Source organism: Acartia tonsa, chromosome 2, assembly GCF_053477335.1.
Source record: "Acartia tonsa isolate MP-2025a chromosome 2, ASM5347733v1, whole genome shotgun sequence".
Taxonomy (NCBI): Eukaryota; Metazoa; Arthropoda; class Copepoda; order Calanoida; family Acartiidae; genus Acartia; species Acartia tonsa.
In genome coordinates this window covers 27393171-27413626 of record NC_137261.1, presented here as the reverse complement: position 1 = coordinate 27413626, position 20456 = coordinate 27393171, and the positions used below count along the sequence as shown (strand labels likewise).

Here is a 20456-nt window from a genome sequence, read left to right as displayed (position 1 = left end):
TTACAATTATATTGCTACAAAATCATTTATGTTAGATGGTATTCTTGTAACTTATGCTTGTAATCAAACTTTTTAAATGCACTTCATGCAACTATCCCTTTTTTACTGGAGCCACCAGTTTTTCGCTCGACATAAAGCAAAGACGCCCAAAAAACAGCATTAAAAAAAAGTTTTGAAAAATGCATTTTAGATCAATCTTTATGAAAATTTATATTCCTTACCAGTAATATGAAATGAAAGTATATAGTTCCTATCCAAAGTACATTTATCTTTTTATCATGATTACATTTATAAAGTACAACAATGGATATTTTATTACCTGGATCTTACAGATTTGCATGCTCTCTAGTAGAGTGAAACTCGCAGTGGGCTAAAATAAAGATAACTTCCATGTAACTTTACAAAGTGTCTCAAAAATGAGCCATGCGACGTCATAAAAATGAGGAAGATGAGAGGAGAAGTGGAAAAGAAACCCCCCACCAAAAAAATGAATAATTCTCATTTTTATAATGTTACATGGATGATTTTGAGACGCTTTGTAAAGTTACACTCCCTTCCCCATTCTTCCTACTGGATGAACGAACTGATCAATGAGAGTTTTCCATGTTAGCAACCTAAATTGGCGATAATTCATCGCCTGTAATAATATCCACTAATATTCCGTAACCATTAGTACAACACATAGACCACTCAAATTTAAAACCTCTAGGCTTCCTAGAAGTTAATTTTGATAAGTGTACATTGTGCATATTTTATTTATGTTTGATTTTTTTACATTCTTATTTATTTTTAAGTTTTTATATAAATACATAGACTACTTTTTTTAGTTTTTTATTGTTAATAAACAGAAAAAGATTTACATCAACACATCGAAGTTCATTGTCTCCTAGATGTGTTTTTTTGACATACAAACAGTTTGAGAATGGATTAAGAATATATGTGGATGATATTTTAGCTCGCTACAAGTTGCAATTTATTAGAGAACATGATAATCTAGTAATATTAAATTCATTACTTTGCGCCACTTTACACGCTTACTTTAATCAGTGGTCCTCCCATATCTAGCAATGAAATTTTTTTATATCTACATTGTAACTACAAATACGTTGACAGAGGGACGTGTCATGTTGTACAAATTTATGAAATTTCTCTTTGCGACCAAGCAATACATTTAATTAACCATGATCACAACCCAAAGATTTTGCATTGGCAGTACAAACTATTGTACTCATACAAATTGGTGTATCATGGGTGTGTCAGAACTACTTTCCAGTATCGCTTCGAAACCGATTAATATCCGGTGCGTTAGAACCGGTTTTCAGCCAAACTGAAAAATTATGTTTAGCATCATATTATATCTAGTTTTCTACTAATATAAAAATGTACAATAATAAGATTAAAACCAGTTTTTAGCCAAAGGCATTGGATAAAAAACTGGTGTTAATCTTATAATTATACATTTTTATATCCACGGAAAGCTGTTTATAATACGATGCAATAAATAACAATTTTGAACCTATGTTTTTGATTGTGGAAGTGATGTTTCATCTTAGGAATTCTAGGAAATTCTGCTTTTTATACTATAACAAGGGACAAATGAACCTAAAAATCAGATAGTCTAAGAGAGATAGCGTAAAGTGCCGCCAAAAAATGACGTCATACAAGAAAATGACCAATGAGAGGCCAGTATAAATTTTACCATTGGTCAATTACAGTGTATACTGGCCTATCAATGGTCATTTTATTGTATGACGTCATTTTTGGAGGGTTTTGAAGATGGTTAGTACATCCATATTTCGTCCATTAACCATTTCTTAAGATCCATGATAATCTCATAAAAACATTCAGTTCTTGGCCATGTTTATATTGAAATATGAAATAAGTACTTAAATACAAGCTTTAAAGTATCTTAATGTAAGATATACAAATTTGTTTAGAAAATATAAATTGATCCAAAAGTAAATATAATAAATCAAAGTATGATAGCTCCAAGGCAGATTGACAAACAATTTGTTTCAATTTACCTTTTTCAGTTATTTATTAGTATACTGTACAAAAAATGTGTATTAATCAATAATAGAGTGATATTTTTCAGGAAAATTTATATCTATAATTGAAAAATGATTTCTATATGGAAAATAAAAATAACTCGTAATCTAAATAAAATATTTCTTGTGACTAATTCCCTTGTCAAAAGGCATTTTCCTATGCGCCATCGCTATTTAAAAAAAGGATGCTAGCTGTGAGTGTACAGCTATTCTGGTGGCTGTTGTCAAAAGGAAGTTAGAGCCGACCAGAACACATAGACATTATGATAATATTATTTAATATTCAGAGTGCTGGCTGTGGTCTCCATGAAGTTGAATCTCACCAGGACGTATAGACATTATTATTTCATTCAGGATGCTGGCGTTACAGCTCTGCTGGTGGCTGTGGTATCCAGGAAGTTGGAGCTGACCAGGACACATACATACTATGATAATGATATTATTTAATATTCAGGGTGCTGGCTGTACAGCTCTGCTGGTGGCTGTGGTCTCCAGGAAGTTGGAGCTCACCAGGGCTGAGAAGCATGTTCATAACTTCATGATGGATACCCAGCTAACTAAACGAGTAAGTATTCTTTTTGTGGAGAAATAAAAAGATTCAAGTTTGAAGTGGATTATAGTGCTTATTAGAAAATGATAGTCCAGCATGTATTTTACCATTATTCAATTAAAATGTATACTGGCCTATCATTTGTCATTTAAATTGTATGACGTTTATTAGGCAGTATAAGCTGCATCTACAATTTTTTTAGAATTTTTTATACTTTTGCCTGGAACTAAAACAAAAATCAATCAAGAATAATCTTCAAGATTGCAAATAAATTGATTAAAATATGCAATAGGAATTCAATTACAAAATTATACATTGTCTTTATATGTATAATGTACAAAAGAAGTTGTATCAACTTTTTTTTTTATAGCTAGCCGGTTCTTTTAGTAAGTAGTAGATGTAAAATTTTTCATAGAATTCAGATATGCAATCGGTTTTTTTGTAGACCTCTTATTTTTTAAGTAATTTAAGTTTTTTAAAAAAATAATTAAGTCGGTTTTAAGGTACTAAAACGCAACAAAATAAAAGAAGAAAATGGCCAGTAAGAACAAAAATAGTAAGATCTTTAATTTGACACCTTACTTTTAAAATTCTGTTGAGTAATTATTGAAAAAATCTATTTTTTTAACCTCGGTATAATAAAAACTTTAGACCTAAATATTTTCTCAAACAGACATAAAAAACATGGGTTCATATATACCTTCAGAATCAGAAAAATATTACGAATCCATTGTAAGCAAAATTGAAAAAAATTAAAAAATTAAAAAATTAAAGAAATGGCCAATTATTTTTTTTGTTCAGACAACACTATTGTCTTCCCTTTTTTACCCCCTCTTTACCCCCTCTTTACCCCCTTCCCATTTTTATACTCAATTGAAGAATTAAGACGTTGCCTGTACAATATAATATGATATTTTCATATAATTCCTTTTATTGTAGTTTATATACTATATTGTAAACTTTTTTTTTCAATTTTGCTTACAATGGATTCGTAATATTTTTCTGATTCTAAAGGTATATATGAACCCATATTTTTTTATTTGTGAAATAATAAAATTAAGTTCAAAGTTTTTATTCTCGTGGGTTAAAAAAAATCGATTTTTTCAATAATTACCTGACAGAATTGAAAAAGTAAGGTGTCAAATTAAAGATCTTACTATTTTTGTTCATAATGACCATTTTCTTTCTTTTTTTTGTTGCATTTTAGTACCTTAAAATCGACTTAATTTTTTTTTTTTTAAACTTAAATTACTTAAAAAATAAGAGGTCTACAAAAAAAACGATTGCATATCTGAATTCTATGAAAAATTTTACATCTACTACTTACTAAAAGAACCGGCTAGCTATAAAAAAAATAGTTGATACACCTTCTTTATCAAAATATTAAGTTAGAACATGTAAAGCATTCAAAAGAAAACATTAACATAAATATCGTACTGACAAACGGAAATAATTCTAAGTAAAATTTAGGAAATGTTCCAATTCAAAGAAATTATTTATGTTCAATGCTTTTTCAGTGAAGATCTTTGTGTAAAGTAATACACAGAAAACATATTTTTTTTACAGAAATAATGAAATAGTAAAAAACAGGGTTTTCTAACACGTCAAGCACTTAATTCCAAAGATTTATAATCAAAATTGAGGGGGAAATTGACGAAATCTTTCATTAAGTACTTAATAGGGATTCTACTCTAAAACAGTTATTGAACTTTTGTCTGTCGGTTATGATAGGAATGTGTGATTTATAGTGAGGGATCTAAAGGGATAGGACAATAGTAGATAAATTGATGAACATCCCTAATGATGATACACAAAATTACTCCTTCTGTAGATTATAATTAGTGGTTATAACATATGGAACCAATTGATCAATTGACCACTAACAATTGTCTTGAACCAAATTATGATCATTTCAACCATTTCTTTATTCCTGAACTCTTACCATGTGTGAGAGGATGGATGGTTGGTAAGAATTTTCCATGTGATAAAACACGTGCATGGATATTATTGATATTATCAACAAGAACGAATATGCCCAAAGAAATATAAATCCAGTAAGTTCAGATAACAAATTTTGTTTATTCTTTTTTTAAGTAAACCCGATTAAAAGGGGGTCATTTTTTGTAACTGGACAAAGTGTCTCAAAAATCAGCTTTGAGACGTAAAAAAAATGTGGGACTATCCATCTCTTTTTTAGGTTTTTTTCTCAGTACTCCTCTCATCTCCCTCATTTTTATGACGTCACATGGCTGATTTTGAGACACTTTGTCAAGTTATCATTTTTTGGGTATTTTCCGTAAAGTTGTGTGTTACAGTTTAGTCAAATGCGCTGATTAAGTCAAACTGTTTCTAAATATGAAATTGTATATAGAGTTGATTCACTTCCCAAATGATTTGTAAATAACACGTTGTTATGTTATTTTTCCATAGCTCTGCCAATTCTAAACATAAAAAAGTAAATTATTTCTTGGAATATGAAAGCTGCAGTGATTGTTATCGCTAAAAAGTCAGGTAGCTCATCAATTTAACACTTATTAGTCCTACAAAAAAGTACTAGAAAGGAATTAGAAGATGTGAAGTTTTCAGTTATCTCATATAATTTTCAGGCTGTAAATTCTTATAGAATGTTTTATCCTCGATCTTCTGTTATTATTCCATGTAAGAACAGTATCTGTGGAACAAGCAATGCAAGTTGGGGACAAAAATGTAAAAATGGACATTCTAGTACATTTACATAGCATTTCTATGAATAGCCAAACGGTATACTGTTAAGTTCTTTCCATAAAATCTTTCTTCTATCTTGAAAAAAAAATTTATCATTTAAACCAACCACGAAATTATATTAAAAAAAAATTTAAGGAAGTCATTTTGAGATTCTTGGTTTGATTTTTATTAATTAAACCCGCCAGAAAAGCCTCAACGTGTCAAGAAAACTTTATTTTAAATCTTTACGTTAAAGGCTGAATTTAATTTTGTGATCTAGCAAAGTATTTAATAAAATTACAATAGATTTTTTTTTTCAAGTTTGCTGTATTGAAAACACGTCATTTTCTGTTTAAATCTGCAACTGTTTTACGGGCAGAGAGCTCTCTATAAAGATAACAGGACAAGTGACGTCACTCATAACTGATAGAAATTTTATAGCCTAGGAGGATAAAAGAATATTTATGGTATAAAAATCATAATGGTTAATATTTTATCATTTCCTATAAACATCTTTTTTGTAGCGCAGCTTCTTAATAATAGGATAAAACATACGTCTGTATTAGCGTACTTCACAGTCACAAAAATAAATGTAAAAAAAATTAAATCTTGATTTATTTCATTATCTGAACTTAGAACAATATGTTCTTTCCCTTAAAGTTCTTAGCGAGCCCAGAACCACCCCTCCCACCTTCATAAGGGGATCTTTTTATCCCTAACCTCCAGGGCCTACGGTAACTTAACTATACAGTGCTACCATGTAACCTTAATTAATCTCGGGTAAGAGACTAACAGACGAAACCTGCCTCTCTTTTTTTTAACTTATTTTAAAATAATGGGAGGAGGGATATAATAATTTGCGTTACTGTAATAAAATGTACTGTGTTTATTACATAAAATGTAAAAATTACAATGTTTCCAATGATAAAACAATTAAAAATTTGATCAACTTTAAACCTTAATACACATAAGATTTTTAAACTGCAAAATTTAAAACTATTTCAATGTACAATTTGTGTAATACATTTCAACAACGAACTCTAAATATTAGATAGACAGACAGGTAGTTGATTGTAATTAACAAAGATGGTTTGAAAATGAGTCTTTATCTATGAAAACCCTTTTATCATTAACTAGTAGGGGTGAAGTCCTCTATTGTCATTTTGTTATTTATGCCATTGTAGATTTTTATTGTTTTTGTTTTAGTAGGTAATGTAACATCCAACAGATAATAAATCCTTTGATTGCAAAACCTTTGTATTGAAAGCCTAACCGTTCTTTGCAATGCGCCTGTTTACATGCCAAAACCGTCCCCTCCCGTCACTTTCTTGCGTCAGATTTAGCATTAGCATAAACATTTTTAACGTCTCTTATATGAATCAGTGATGTCCTATCTCGAACCCTACAACTTCACTACAGCAACTATTTACTCAAATGCAGCCAGCCTTGTAGACACTACCTGGATATTTATCTCTAGTTGTCTATGTTGTGTACTGACCAAAATTTTCATAACTTTGAAAATTTACTATGAATATTTTATTTTACTTCCACAAGTATGTATGTACATTACATACAATATTCTTAACTGCAGGTTAAGGAAAAGAGATAAAATTTAAAGATGGTTTAAATAGAACAAGCAACATATATGTTAACAAAATTTAATTGATATCAAATATTGAATATAATAGTTATTTATCGCATCGGATTAAAGACAGCTTCCATGGATTTTTAAAAAAAATTAAGATTAAAACAAGTTTGGTTAGCCCTGACCGGTCGAAGGCCCGAGCTAACAAAACAAGTATTAATTTTATAGTTTTTGATTTAAATATTCGAAGAAAATTGTATGGTATACGATGCTATACAAGATTTTTTAGTTTTGGTCAAAACTGGTTCTAATCCAGCGGTGATTAATCTGTTTCGAACCTATACTAGAAAGCCTTTTATTGATTTATTTTACAATCTAAGCAAAAGAAAAATATACCTGAATCTCTATTAATCTCTTTTATTCTCTTTTTTGTCTCTGCAAATTAATGAAATGCATTTTAATTAATGTTGCAAAAACTGTAAAACGATTAGGACAATGTGTTTTAAAGCTTTTCTCTATAATAATCAGGGAGTAAGGGAGGGGACAATGGATCGAATATTCAATTTTTAGGAGTCTCAGACTTTGGGGACTGGCTTAAAGGGAATGTGCAAGAATTTAGCAGTTTCTGACTGAGTTTGGGGACTTGCGCATAGAATGCCGCAACTCGTCATGTATGTTTTGAATATTGCAGACGGGGAGAAGAGATAAGGGAAGTGGGGGGGAAGGGAAATAAACACTCGTTGTGTTGTTAGTTTGGAATGTAGCAGACGGGGAGAAGGGAGAAGGGAGGTGGGGGCAAGGGAAATAAACAGAATAAAAAGGGGCAGTAATATTCTTGCTAGCAGCTGGCCGGGTCCAATAATCTTTTAATATAAAAATCACACCAAAAAACCTCAATATATTTCATCAAAAACAAGTTGTGATTTCACTTTACATGACGCTAAGGAAATCTATTATTTAATTAACAATCCCTTTCTAATTTCCTACAAATTTATTGGATTAAACTGGATTTCATGCCCTTTCTTTGATAACTCTTATATAGAATTAATTGCCCATTGTCCCCTCCCTTACTCCCTGATAATAATAAGGTATTTGATAAAAACTTTTTATAGTACCTATAAAAATGACGTCATACTGGCCTATCTTTGGTAATTTTGTCTGTGTATTGGCCTATCATTGGTCATATGTATTGCATGATGTGATTTTTTACTATGAAGAGCTTCGTATTTGAATATATATACTAAATATGTGTATTCCTTATTGAAAAGAACTATAGAATAAAATATTAGTTTAAAATATTTAGTGAAACCTACCTCCCCTTTTGTATAATAATATTGAGCATTAATTATGTATTTTTGTTCTAGTTGAAGAACGCAGCCGCCAACGTGCTACGGGAAACTTGGTTGATCTACAAACACACAAAGGAAAATATTCTCAGTTTAACTAATTATAGAGACGCTTCGCTTGGATACAGCTTATACTAATAACGAAATCAATTTGGAAAAAATCACAAAACCTATACGTGTTTTTCAGCTGTCGTTTGGTGGCAACACATCGTAAAATTGACGACCTCTCCATTTGCCCCCTAAATATTATTTTAGATTTATTTCGCTTGTTGGTTATACCTTTTTACTGGCTTAGATATATGCAACAATAGACAAATTGAAAAAATAAAAACATTACAAAAGTCTAAAGCAAAAACTATTGTTAAAAGCTTTTGGGATTATAGAGCATAATATTCACGAAAATTTAATTTATTCTACTTCTCTAATGGGTACTTCAAAAAGATGGGTACTCTGATTGACTATGATCAAGTTTTAATAAGTCGAGTCTTGAATTTCTCTATTTTGCACTGTCGTAATAATTATTTCTGATGTTTAGCTAAAAGAATACATTTACTGAATTAAATTTGACCTCTTCTTGCAGAGGCCATAAAAAAATTATAATAACAATAGTGTATATTTTCTCTATGTTCATTTATATAATTTATTGATACACTTATGATAATTACAAAACGTGGCTAATTACTTTATCTTAAAAGGATAGGCTCTAACAATTTATAACTTGCTAAATCTTTCAAAAATTACACTAAAATATAAGCTGAAAATGTTCTGTCCTACTTTGTTATTTTTGTTTTAAGAACCGAGCTTGCACATACTAACAAAGATTGATAATTATCTAATTATTTTTTGGTTCTAAAGTCCTTAGCTGTCAGCCGTAAGGCAGCAATAGTGTAGGATGCAATTGTCATAAAAAAAATGTGTCTCCAGAACCTGCTTTTATTGTGTGCTACATTTTGTACTGTTATTCTGATATTTAACTCCGACGTTTTTTTTTTTGTGTGCTTTAAAGGATTATATGGGTGGGGGTGGGGGGTTGAGGTGGTAGTTGGATAGGGGGTGAATCAAGTCGGCTCCAATCCAGCTCCATTTTAATGAGATTTTCACATTGGCTCTGGCTCAAACTATAATCCTTATTAACGCATTTTGAAACCAAAACGCTTTCTGAAATTTAAAAAGCACAATAATTGTACTACTGGATAGCCTAAAAAATGCATTCTAAATCAACAACAGCCCTGCTTCACTACTTAATTATTAATTTGACCAAACAAAACTTTTATGCATAATGAATGTTATTATATTCTCACAATATGCCTAGCTGAGAGTAAGTTGGTTCAAAATTTAAAAGCGAGGCAGCATGGTTTATTTCTTTGTTAAATCCAAAGTTGTTGTATGCAACAGGAATATGGACTCTTAATAGTTGTTTATCGCATCGTATAATAGAAAGCTTTTTGTCTGTTAGACAATGCTAAACATTATTTTTCAGTAGGACTTAGAACCTGTTACTTTGGGTCAGGTTATGTTAGGTTATATTTGGTACAACTAAGCCCAATAGGGTTAGATAAATGCAGGTAGGAGCCACGGAGTTAAAAGCCCAACAAAGTAACTCGACAGGGGTTAGGCAAAAAATTTTGAAAATGATTCCACCTTACTCTTATTTTAAGTTTTTTGAGAAAATGGAGGAGTTCTGTGCTCACTGGGAACTTTGAGGTCATTTTTATTAGGCACTAAAAAATGCTTCTTTTTTCATTCTGTTTTTAACATAAAAGTCCTTGTCCTTGTCCTTGTGCGGAAGAAAAGTTTTTGTAAAAAGTTGAGCTTAAGTCTGGCTGCGCTGAAGCTGATAGTTCAATTAATTTATATAATACACAAGCTGCTGCGCCCCTAGAAGCCTCTAGTGGCACTTGAAGTAAGGGAAGTTGGGGAGTGGCCTCCAGTTTTGATTTTAGCTTCAAAAAGAAAGTGTTTTTTAGACGAGGGGCCTTTTTTCTGAGGGTTGTTACTCTCCCACAAAGTAGTTAAAAACCTTCCCAGGATCTGTGAGAAGCTTCACAGTTAATCTGTAAGATTTTAGCGGTTAGCGAGTTCCTTAGGGCCAGATAGACAGACAGAAACCCTGTTACTTTTATAAGAGGCCACACAACACACACCTGTCTAAATCTATGACCAAACGTTAATATTAAGTTTCGAAACTGATTTTAATCTTTAACAGATCAGCATTTTTGCATTTAGTTAAAACTTTACCCTTTTTAAAAGTCCGTTTTTATTCATATCTTGATTTTTGGTTCTATTTAGAACTTCTTTGTCAGTTTAACTTTTAAAATTGTATACAATTATTTTCTAAAATTATTATTATTATTTCATGGATGTATTTAAGATATCAGAAAGAAATTACAAAGCCTATAGACATTCTTTATGATGTATCTCCATTTCATATGAAAAGAACAAACTAGTCTAATATTTACCAGGGACCTTAAGGGATAAGACAATGGACAATAAATTGATGTTTATGACCTATAATGATGTACAAAATTACCCCTTCTGAAGATTAAAATTTCTGGTTAAAACTTTGAACACTCAACTTAATGAACTAACCAATCAATTCACCAGTCTCCAAAGTTGTTTAATACAACAAATCAGAAACTTATTATAAAACTTTGGGGACTGGTATAATTAACAGCCCAATGACCCCTACCTCCCTGAATATTTTTCCTTTATTTTCCTGCTGTCCAAAAAACAACGAAAAAATATATATAAACAAGGATGAAAACATCCATACAAGCGAAGCTCTGAAACGACATGACAGACGAACATTAACTTTTGTTGAGTGTCAGAACTGAATATACAAAATATGAAAATATAAGGTTTGACAAAATTATACGTAAATTTGTTGCAAAACTTCTTAAATACAGAATTCTGTGGACATATTGACATTTTGATACTTGACTATAGAGATGCTTCGCTCATATTTATGTACCTTATTGTTATAGGAATCAGTAATTTAAAAAACCAGATCAATCGGATGATTTTATCACATAAAAAAATTATTATTAAAAAAGTAAGAAAATCAACATGTTTAAAATGGACGTACGGACATTCTGGTAACGATTATAGAGTTGCTACGCTTTCTAAATCGTACCTAACTACTACAGGAATCACCATGCGAAGTTTGAAATCGATAGGACAATTCTAACATGCCTAAATTAACGAATGAAAGCTAACTATCTCGGACGGATGGACGGACCGACCCTAATTATAGAAAATCTTCGCTTTTAAAAACTGCTGTGGGCAAAAGTTAGATGAGAATATCTATATTTGATAGTTGGTGAAAAAAGTTGTTTCAAGTCGTGTTAGAACACACCAGAGAAAATTTCTCCTTGCTATATATGCGTAAGTATCCCTTTTTGTAGCAGCCTAGATACTCATTAATTAATTTTGTCCGTATGGCAAACCTAAAAACTTTTATTTCATGCTTCCCAACTTACAACGGATGTTTTACTTCATTTGCTTACGGAGTACATAATCCTTCTATTATAAAGTAGTAAGCTTTTTTGTCTGTAGTGAAGGATATTGCTAACTGCTGAATAGATATGGTTCTCATTTACTGTGAAACTTATCACAGGTAGATGGGAGATTTATACCTTTCCTTCCAAAAAAAAATCAAGAGAAAGTTAGATTTAAAATAGGTTTTTAGTTTTTGCTTAAAATTTCTTCCTGTCTTTAATTGTTTTCTAAATATTTTCTCTTATTCTTTTGATGATGAAAAAGTGTAAATTAATTAAAATGTTTTGATTGTTTAGCTACAAGAGTAAGGGATATAGTCTTAACTATTTTAATGAGGGGTAAAATAAGATATGAAAGGGGTTGGAATTCAACCCCTCATCACCTCAAGTACTCCTTGAGGCCTCTAAAATAGTTGTAAACCTTCCCTGTATCTATAGGAAGCTTCTCTGTAAAGGAAAACCATATAAATCTACAAGTTTGAGAGATCCTTTTATTTTCCTGTGGTGAAACATCCCTGACATCCTTGACTGTTTTAGGTTGAGGAAGGTGAAAATGGATCAAAGAAAACTAATGGACAATGCAAACACAATCACAGATATGGCTAAGGTAAACAATAATAGATCAAGGGGAAAAAATTGCGGATTTTTCACATTGATATATTAAATACATCTGAGAATTAAACCCGCGACTGTGATGACGTAACACAAAGCGCATCTCGGTCAAACTAAAGACGTTAAAATTGGTGCATATTGCTGCTATGTCATTTGCACGACATAAGTAGTTAGAGTTGGGGGGATGCCCTGGCCCCAAACAGGCACAACTCATTACCATGTACAGTTATGACTTCCAGATATCGTTGTGTATCCCATCCTCTATACGCTACTTGAGGCTAGCGACATAGGTAACGCATAAAAATTTTAAAATGCCCAAATACTAACTATTGTAACTAACGTAATAATAGCTACTTTATTCTGGATATTTTCATCCTTGTTTCTTTAATTAAAACTTTCATTCATTTCTTTATAATTAATTTTATAAAAAAAAACATATCTTTTTTTGTTTATATTATATTAGCGGCTACTCCCCCAGAGGCCTCTAGGGGTACTTGATGAGGGGAGAGTAGAATTTGATAACCCAATCTATTATTTTAGATTTTAAAAGAAAAAGTATTTTTTTTCTAGGGGCGATTTCTCTTGGAAGGGTCATGGTACCCTCCCCAAAAATAGTTATAAACCTTCCCGGGACCTATGAGAAGCTATCCTATTAAGGAGAACCCGATCGGTTCAGTGGTTAGAGAGATCATTCGGTACAAACAAACAGATAGACAAACACACATCCTGTTACTTTATTATAAGGATATTAATATTTAATTAAAGAGTTGCGAAATAATATCAAATAAAATAGCTGCTGTTTGTACTACTTTTGAACATTATTTTATTTTATGGATTTTTTCAGAATCGAAACTATATACTGTATAAAAGTTTTCAAGTTTTAGAATTTAGAAATAAGTGTTTTTTTTATATTTAAAAAAATGAAGATATTACATTGAAACTTATGCATTCATTGAACTAAGGAAAGATTTAGCCAAATACACGTAAATAAAAACAAGGATGCAACAACATCCATAAAAGCGAAGCTCTGAAATGATATGACAGACGATATTAACTCTTGTAGGTGTCAGAACTGAATATACAAAATATAAATATATAAGTTATGACAAAATTACCTAACAACTACAGCAACCATCATGCAAAGTTTGAAATCGATAGAAAAATTCTAGCATACCTAAAATAACGAAAAAGGCTATCCGTTACGGACGTACGGACGGAGCGACCCTTAGCTTTTAACAATTAAAAGGCACGCTAAGAATTAATATTACCATCCTTTTATTGATTTAGTTCTCATATATTTCATGTGCAAAACATTTGTTTTTGTTCTGTGAAGTAATCTGTTTTCCATCCAGTATTGCTTTGAAACCGATTAATATCCGCTGGATAAGAACCAGTTCTCTGTCACACTGAAAAATTATGTATTGTATCGTATTTTATCCAATTTACTACGAATATAGAAATGTACAATTATAATATTGAACCAGTTTTGTTAGTCAGCACCTTTGACATCCCAGGGCTAGCAAAACTAGTTTTAACCTTATAATTGTACATTTTAATATCCGCGGAAAGCTGTTTATAAAACGAGGCGATAAATAACTATTAAAGATGTTTGTATTGTGATATTTCTTTTAACACGAACTCTGAATTATTGATGAATTTGGATGTGTATCTAAATGTTAAGTTTAGAAAATCCAAATTTGATATAGTGTCTGTATTCTTATATCTTACACGTAAACTCGTTGTAATCAAATTTGTCTTATATCTATAACTAGCGGCTACGCCCCTAGAGGCATCTAGTGGCACTTTAAATGTTTTTTTATATTTAAAATATGTCTATGTCGCGTTTGACGTTTATGTTTGCGTTGAACTCTCTTTCTAATTTTTTGTGATTTCTCTTGTGAGGGTGGTGGTACCCTCCCCCAAAATAGTTAAAAACCTTCCCGGGACATATGAGATTCTACCCTGTTAGGGAGAACCAGATCGGTTCAGCGGTTAGCGATATCCTTCAGTACAGACACACAGACAAACAGACAGACAAACATCATGTTACTTTAGTATATAATGGGGGGAGGTAGTTTTACCTTTGTTAGTGTTTTACCTTAAGTTAGGTTATATTAGGTAAAGGATAGCCCTGCAGGTTGAGGACCCTTATAAAAAAATCAACCTCACCATTATTTTCAATTTGTTTCAAATGTAAGAGGGGGGATTTCTGTGTTTGCTAAGCTCTGTGAGGGAAAGCACTTTTTTTCTCCAAATTGTTATATTTGATATTAAGAAGATGGGCTCATGAATAATTTTATATCTTTATAAACTTCCTTATTGGAAAAAATCCTCAAATGATTTTTGATATTTTTTACTTGATATTTTTGAAGGGAATATTAAATAACATTTTCTTTTAATTCCAATAGTCAGATTAAGATGAGGATTCATTTATTTTTATTGCTTTTCCCTGCTTAATTAGAATAATATTCTAGAAATTATAAAAGCAGATAAAATATTAAGAATATTTCATCCAGCAAATATTGGATTTGCGCCTTCACATTTCAAATACAGGTAGAGAAAGGATATGACATTCAAATAAGAATTTGATAAAATTGATATATAAAAGAGGAAATAAGATCAAGATATATCTATAAATGTATATTTTTTATCATGTAATACAATTAATTTGCGAAAAAAATAAAAGTTGGAAATGTATTAGTTTTAAATTTAATTTTTTGTCCTATCTTTTCAATTTTTTCTCTTTCAAATATAGTTGGGAGAGTTAGTTATAGATTCTTCTCTTAGATCTATACTGTAATCTATTTTTTAGTTTGGCTTTTAAACCGATTAATATCCGCTGGATTAGAACTGGTTTTCAGCCATACTAAAAAATCATGTATATACCATCATATTACATACAGTTTTCCAGGATTATTAGAATAAAATCATAAATTAATACCAGTTTTGTTAGCCTGGGTTTTCGGTCCCTCGTGGTTAACAAAACTAGTTTTAATCTGATAACTTTTCATTTTAATATCCGCGGAAAGCTGCCTTCATCCTTTTTTTCTACATCAAATGTCAAATGTAGTTGTAAAAATGAGAATTATTCGAAATGATATTAATGAAACCTAAAAAATATTTTTAAGAGAATAACAAATTTGCCTCCTCCCAACTGAGTAAGGCAGAAGGAAATTAGATTTCCATACTTGAAATGGAGAACAAACGGAAAGCTATATTTCAATATCAATTTTCAATTATCATCTAATGCCTGTATAGTATACATTTTTTCAGCAGGGCTCGGCAGCAGCGCCTCAGCCGCCGGTAGGCTTCAGGGAAATCAACGTTTTACAATCTTAGCAAATCAGCTGGAAGTCTAAACCTGACCCAAATAGATAAATCCAACTTTTCGAAAAAATTGTCAAACGGGTTATGATTTGATGCTTTATCGCGGCTGACGCGCGGCTGCCAAGCCCTGTTTTTCATCTACTTCTGTTTTGATGGGTAGCTAAATATAGTTAAAAGTACGCTTGTCATTAACTCTTTTAAACAGCTGATTGAGAGTTCCATTAAATTCTCTAATAATAGTTATTTCTCGCATCGTATTATAAACAGCTTTCCGCGGATATAGAATGAACAATTATAAGAATAAAACTAGTTTTTTAGCCCCGAGGTGCCGAAGGCACCGGCTAAAAAAACTGGTTTTAATATTATGATTGTACATTTTTATATTCGTAGAAAGCTGTATATAATACGATGCTAGACATAGTTTTTTCGTATGGATAAGAACCGGTTCCTATCCACCGTATTCGAATGAATACGAGAAACTATTTTCTGCAATTGTTTCTTTTAGAATTCAAACATTTGAGTAAAACAATATAGTGGGATGGAGTTAAATAACTTTATGTCCCCACCCCTAGGACCCTGTGCCTACTTTCAATTGGGTCTTTAAAAATCAACCAATCAACGGGAATATTATCACAGCCAAGTTGTTACAAAAGATCAGAGAGCAATTTGCCAGCAGACGAAAAAGGTCCCCAAAAAGGGGATCCAGATAGTTGTCTGGTTATACATCTATATTTATAGATTTATTATATTGACTTTCTTCCTTTTTTTCAGACTCAGAATTCCGTTTACGAGATAGTGAGTGAAATAAACAGCCGACAAGACATGATTGAAGAGAAGATGCAGTCAGTGGAGGAGAAGCTGGTCAGCCTACAGATCTCTCTGGACACATTGCAGGATACTCTACACAGGTATAGCCGCCAGAGGGAGAGGAGACAATAGCTGTTTATTACACAAGTCCCCTAAGTTTTAATAAAAACGTTTTCTTATTCGTTGGCTTAACAACTTTGAGCACTTCAATTGAATTTTGATTGGTTTGTTCATTTAGTTAAGCGTCCAAAGGTTTTAACCACTAATTATAATCTACAGAAGGGGTAATTTTATGTATCTTCATTAGGGATGTACATCAATTCATCGGTCATTGTCTTATACCTTTAGATCCCCTATTTTTTGTATATAACTTAACATTTCCATAATCACTGAACTGATTGAGTTCTCCACTTTAGGAAAGCATTACAATTGTCTTAGGATGGTTTTAAGGTATTCTAATTTTATATTTAAACTTGGGATGGTTTTTATTTTTTCAACTAGAGAGCTGGTAGATGCTAGAACCACAGCCGCTAGTAAGTTAAACTTAATGAGCTGAGGGAATTACAATATAATGAAAACAAGATAATAAAAATTTATTTTCCTTGATTTATATGAATAATTTTCTACCTATTACTTAGAAAATGTTATTTATGCAAAGTTAAAGATTATCAAGATTATTATTACATCAATTTATCCTTGACAAAATATAAACATTGGAAAGAGTTTAATTTTATGAAAAAAATAGGATAGAAAAATAAATCATGTAAAAAATACAAGAATTCTATTCTAATAAAGACTATATTTTAAAAAGGGTGGCTATAAAAACCTTATTATTTCATATAATAATAGCGGCTACGCCTCTAGAAGCACTTGGGGGGGTAAGAAGGTTGATTTTTTCTCTTGAAAAGGGTTGTAGAAAACATTTATAAACTTTTAAAGAGCCTATGAGAAGCTACATTGTACCATATCAGTTCAGAGGTTAGCTGTTGTTGTTGTAGCCATGATTCTCTGAAGTTAGGACTCAGATGCACACGGAGACTGGAAGTGAGAATCCTTTAGCCAATCTTAGATTGGTAAGCTTCGCGCACAGCTGATTGTATTCTGTGGTATATTACAAGCTGACCCGCAATTCTCGTGGAAGCTACTCAATTATTACATCACCCTGGCCTAGAGTTTTGGCAGGTGTACCATATTAAGCCACCCTAATTAATGGCACTCTCATACGAGGAGCATGGATGAATAAAAGCATGGTTAGAGCTGCTTGATTTGTAGAATTCTAACTTCCTACAAATCTCCCCCCCCTTACAACCCTAGGGCATCTTAGGGAAGGTTGCGTGATCATAATCTGACAAATTGCGACAGCGTTTGTCAACCAAGTTGAAAGTCTATATGGGGACTTGAACTCGGTTTCTCCCAACCACAGCGTAGTGCGCTAACCACTACACTATGGGACACCCTCAGAGGTTAGCGAGATCATTCGGTACAGACACACAGATATCTTGTTACTTTATTATAAGGATAATATCAAGAAAATAAGCTCCTGTTTGAGATCATTCTTTTGTATTACACGAGATTAAAACTTGATATATATCATTTATCTTAAAAATTTAACTCTACTAACAAGCCGTTTATAGAAAACAACGAAACATTTTTTTTGTATGGAATACAATAAACATTGAAAACACTTGTGCTTTTCCTTAAAATGCCTCTTGTGAACTAGATCTAGCCTCAATTATTTTAAATAAATTAAGAATAAGGGAGGAGTAGTTTATTATCTATGCCTAATCCCTTCGGAGGCCCTAACCCGGCAGTGCGTTACCCCTAAAGAGCTTCCCATTATAGCCTAACCTTACTTGACCTAAAGTAATAAAGAAAAACGAGAAACTACCTTACGTTTTATGATCAACTAAGCACTTTGCCAAAGCATATCATTTTATTATGTTTGAAGCTTTTTATAGTACCTATAAAAAGTGACGACATACTGGCCTACCATTGATAATTTAATCTGTGTATTGGCCTATCATTGGTCATTTGTATTGTATGACGTCCTTTTTATAGGAACTATAACCAGCTTTTTGAGGTATTGTGAGATATTTTTAAATAATAAACATATTTTTTGTTTAAATACAAGAACTCCCTAAATAAGTGCATAATCTAAAATTGAAGGATATTGTCAAATTTTGTAATGTTAATCATTATATACAGATAAAACATGGACAATTAAATCTAAAAATACGCAACAATAAATTGATATAATTAAAGAATGATGGTGTTGCTGCTCTGATATCTATGACCCGTGGCCATAAGTTATTTGTTTTAAGTTGGAAAACAACTCATAGGAAACCTGAACTGCTTACGTCCAATGGCGGGGACAAAGGGTTGTTAACCCCTCTCAAACTTTGAAACCCCTCATTTTACCCCTCTCAAAATTCCAAAAAAATACACAAGGTTACCCCCCTTAAACCTTTGAAATCCGCTATGAAAACAAGGATGACAACTTCCATAAACGCAAAGCTAAACATATCAGGAAGTCAGACACACGAAGACTCTCAATCATAAAGTAATAACGCATTAAATATTCAACTTTATTGGAAGTTTGAACAAAAAATCCGTATAAATCTATGCAAATATTATCTAAATACAGGATGTTGAATAATTACATACTTACACTTTAAGACTTGATTGTAGAGAAGCTTTGGTTTCTACATCATACTTAATTGTCATAGGAATCTATATCATAATGGAAATTCGGAATATATATGTAGATGCGTTGCTAAGATTTCTAAATTTAACATAATTGCTGTAGGAATCATCATGTCAAGTTTTAAATAGAGGGGACAATTCTAACATGCATAATAATACCGACTCTAATCTAATCTAAGAAATCTTAAAATGGAAAATATAAGACATTTTAATAATAGATAAATTATATAATGCGTACATACAAATGAAATATAATACAATTACTAATGAATAAATCATAGATAAGATTAGCTAATTTTTGTACCTTACTGTTGTTATGTAAAGACTAGTGGCTACGCCCCTAGAGACCTCTAGTGACACTTTAAATGTTTGTTTTTCCTATATCTAATTTGAGGAATAATTTGTCTATGTTGCGTTCAAGTCTCTACGCAAAAGCGATTTTTTTTTATAATTGGGAGGGTGTTGGTACCCTCTCCCAGAATAGTTATAAACCTTCCCAGGACCTATGAGAAGCTACCCTGTTAATGAGAATCCGATCGGTTCAGCGTTTAGCGAGATCTATCGGTACAAACAAACAGAAAAACAAACAAATATACTTTGCCCTAAGAGGTAAAATTACATCTTCTATTACCTAACCAGCGGAAGAAAATGCGAATGGATCGCACATTTTCGCTATATTGCAAATTCGCAAAATTCGTACAAATTCGTAAAAAAAAATTTAAAAATGGAGGGAGGGGATTTTTTTTCTTTTTTAGGGGGATTGGAGGTGTCCCACCCCCCCAAGAAAATAGTCTAAAATCACCACAGGACCAGTAGGTATATTCCCTGAAGAGTAGAGCCCGATCGGTTCTGTAGTTTCCGAGATCTTAAGGGACGGACAGACAGACAGATGGACAGACGGACAGACATCAAGCTACTTTGTATTATACATTACATTATGAACATGCAACAAGGATGACAACATCCATGAGTAGCGAACCACCACGGTCATCAATCAAGAAGAAATTTATAGAAAGTAGAAAACTTCAAAATTATATATACCCTAAAACGTAGCTGCCTGACGGACATATAGGGCATTTTGAATTATAGTGTAGCCTCGCTTCTTGTAAATAAAGCTGACTAAAGGATAATTCGAATTATTGAGTAACTTATCTTCTTAAAATAGGTTTCTAGGTTAGTAGGAATTAATAATAGAATTATTATTAATATTTTATATTAGACTAATAAAATTGACATCATTTTAGTGTAAAAAAGATTCATATTATCTAAAAATCCTTT

At 31.8% G+C, this 20456-nt stretch overlaps 1 protein-coding gene across 1 annotated transcript in view; it reads left to right on the top strand.

Annotated features, from left to right (window-relative positions):
* Positions 1-20456, top strand: part of SK (small conductance calcium-activated potassium channel) — a 100162-nt gene that overhangs the window by 73454 nt on the left and 6252 nt on the right. Inside the window, exons 13-17 of the mRNA XM_080150262.1 lie at positions 2503-2613; positions 8251-8310; positions 11549-11616; positions 12267-12336; positions 16440-16576. Of these exons, the coding sequence (XP_080006388.1) occupies positions 2503-2613; positions 8251-8310; positions 11549-11616; positions 12267-12336; positions 16440-16576 (446 nt within the window). The remainder of the gene's footprint in view (positions 1-2502; positions 2614-8250; positions 8311-11548; positions 11617-12266; positions 12337-16439; positions 16577-20456) is intronic.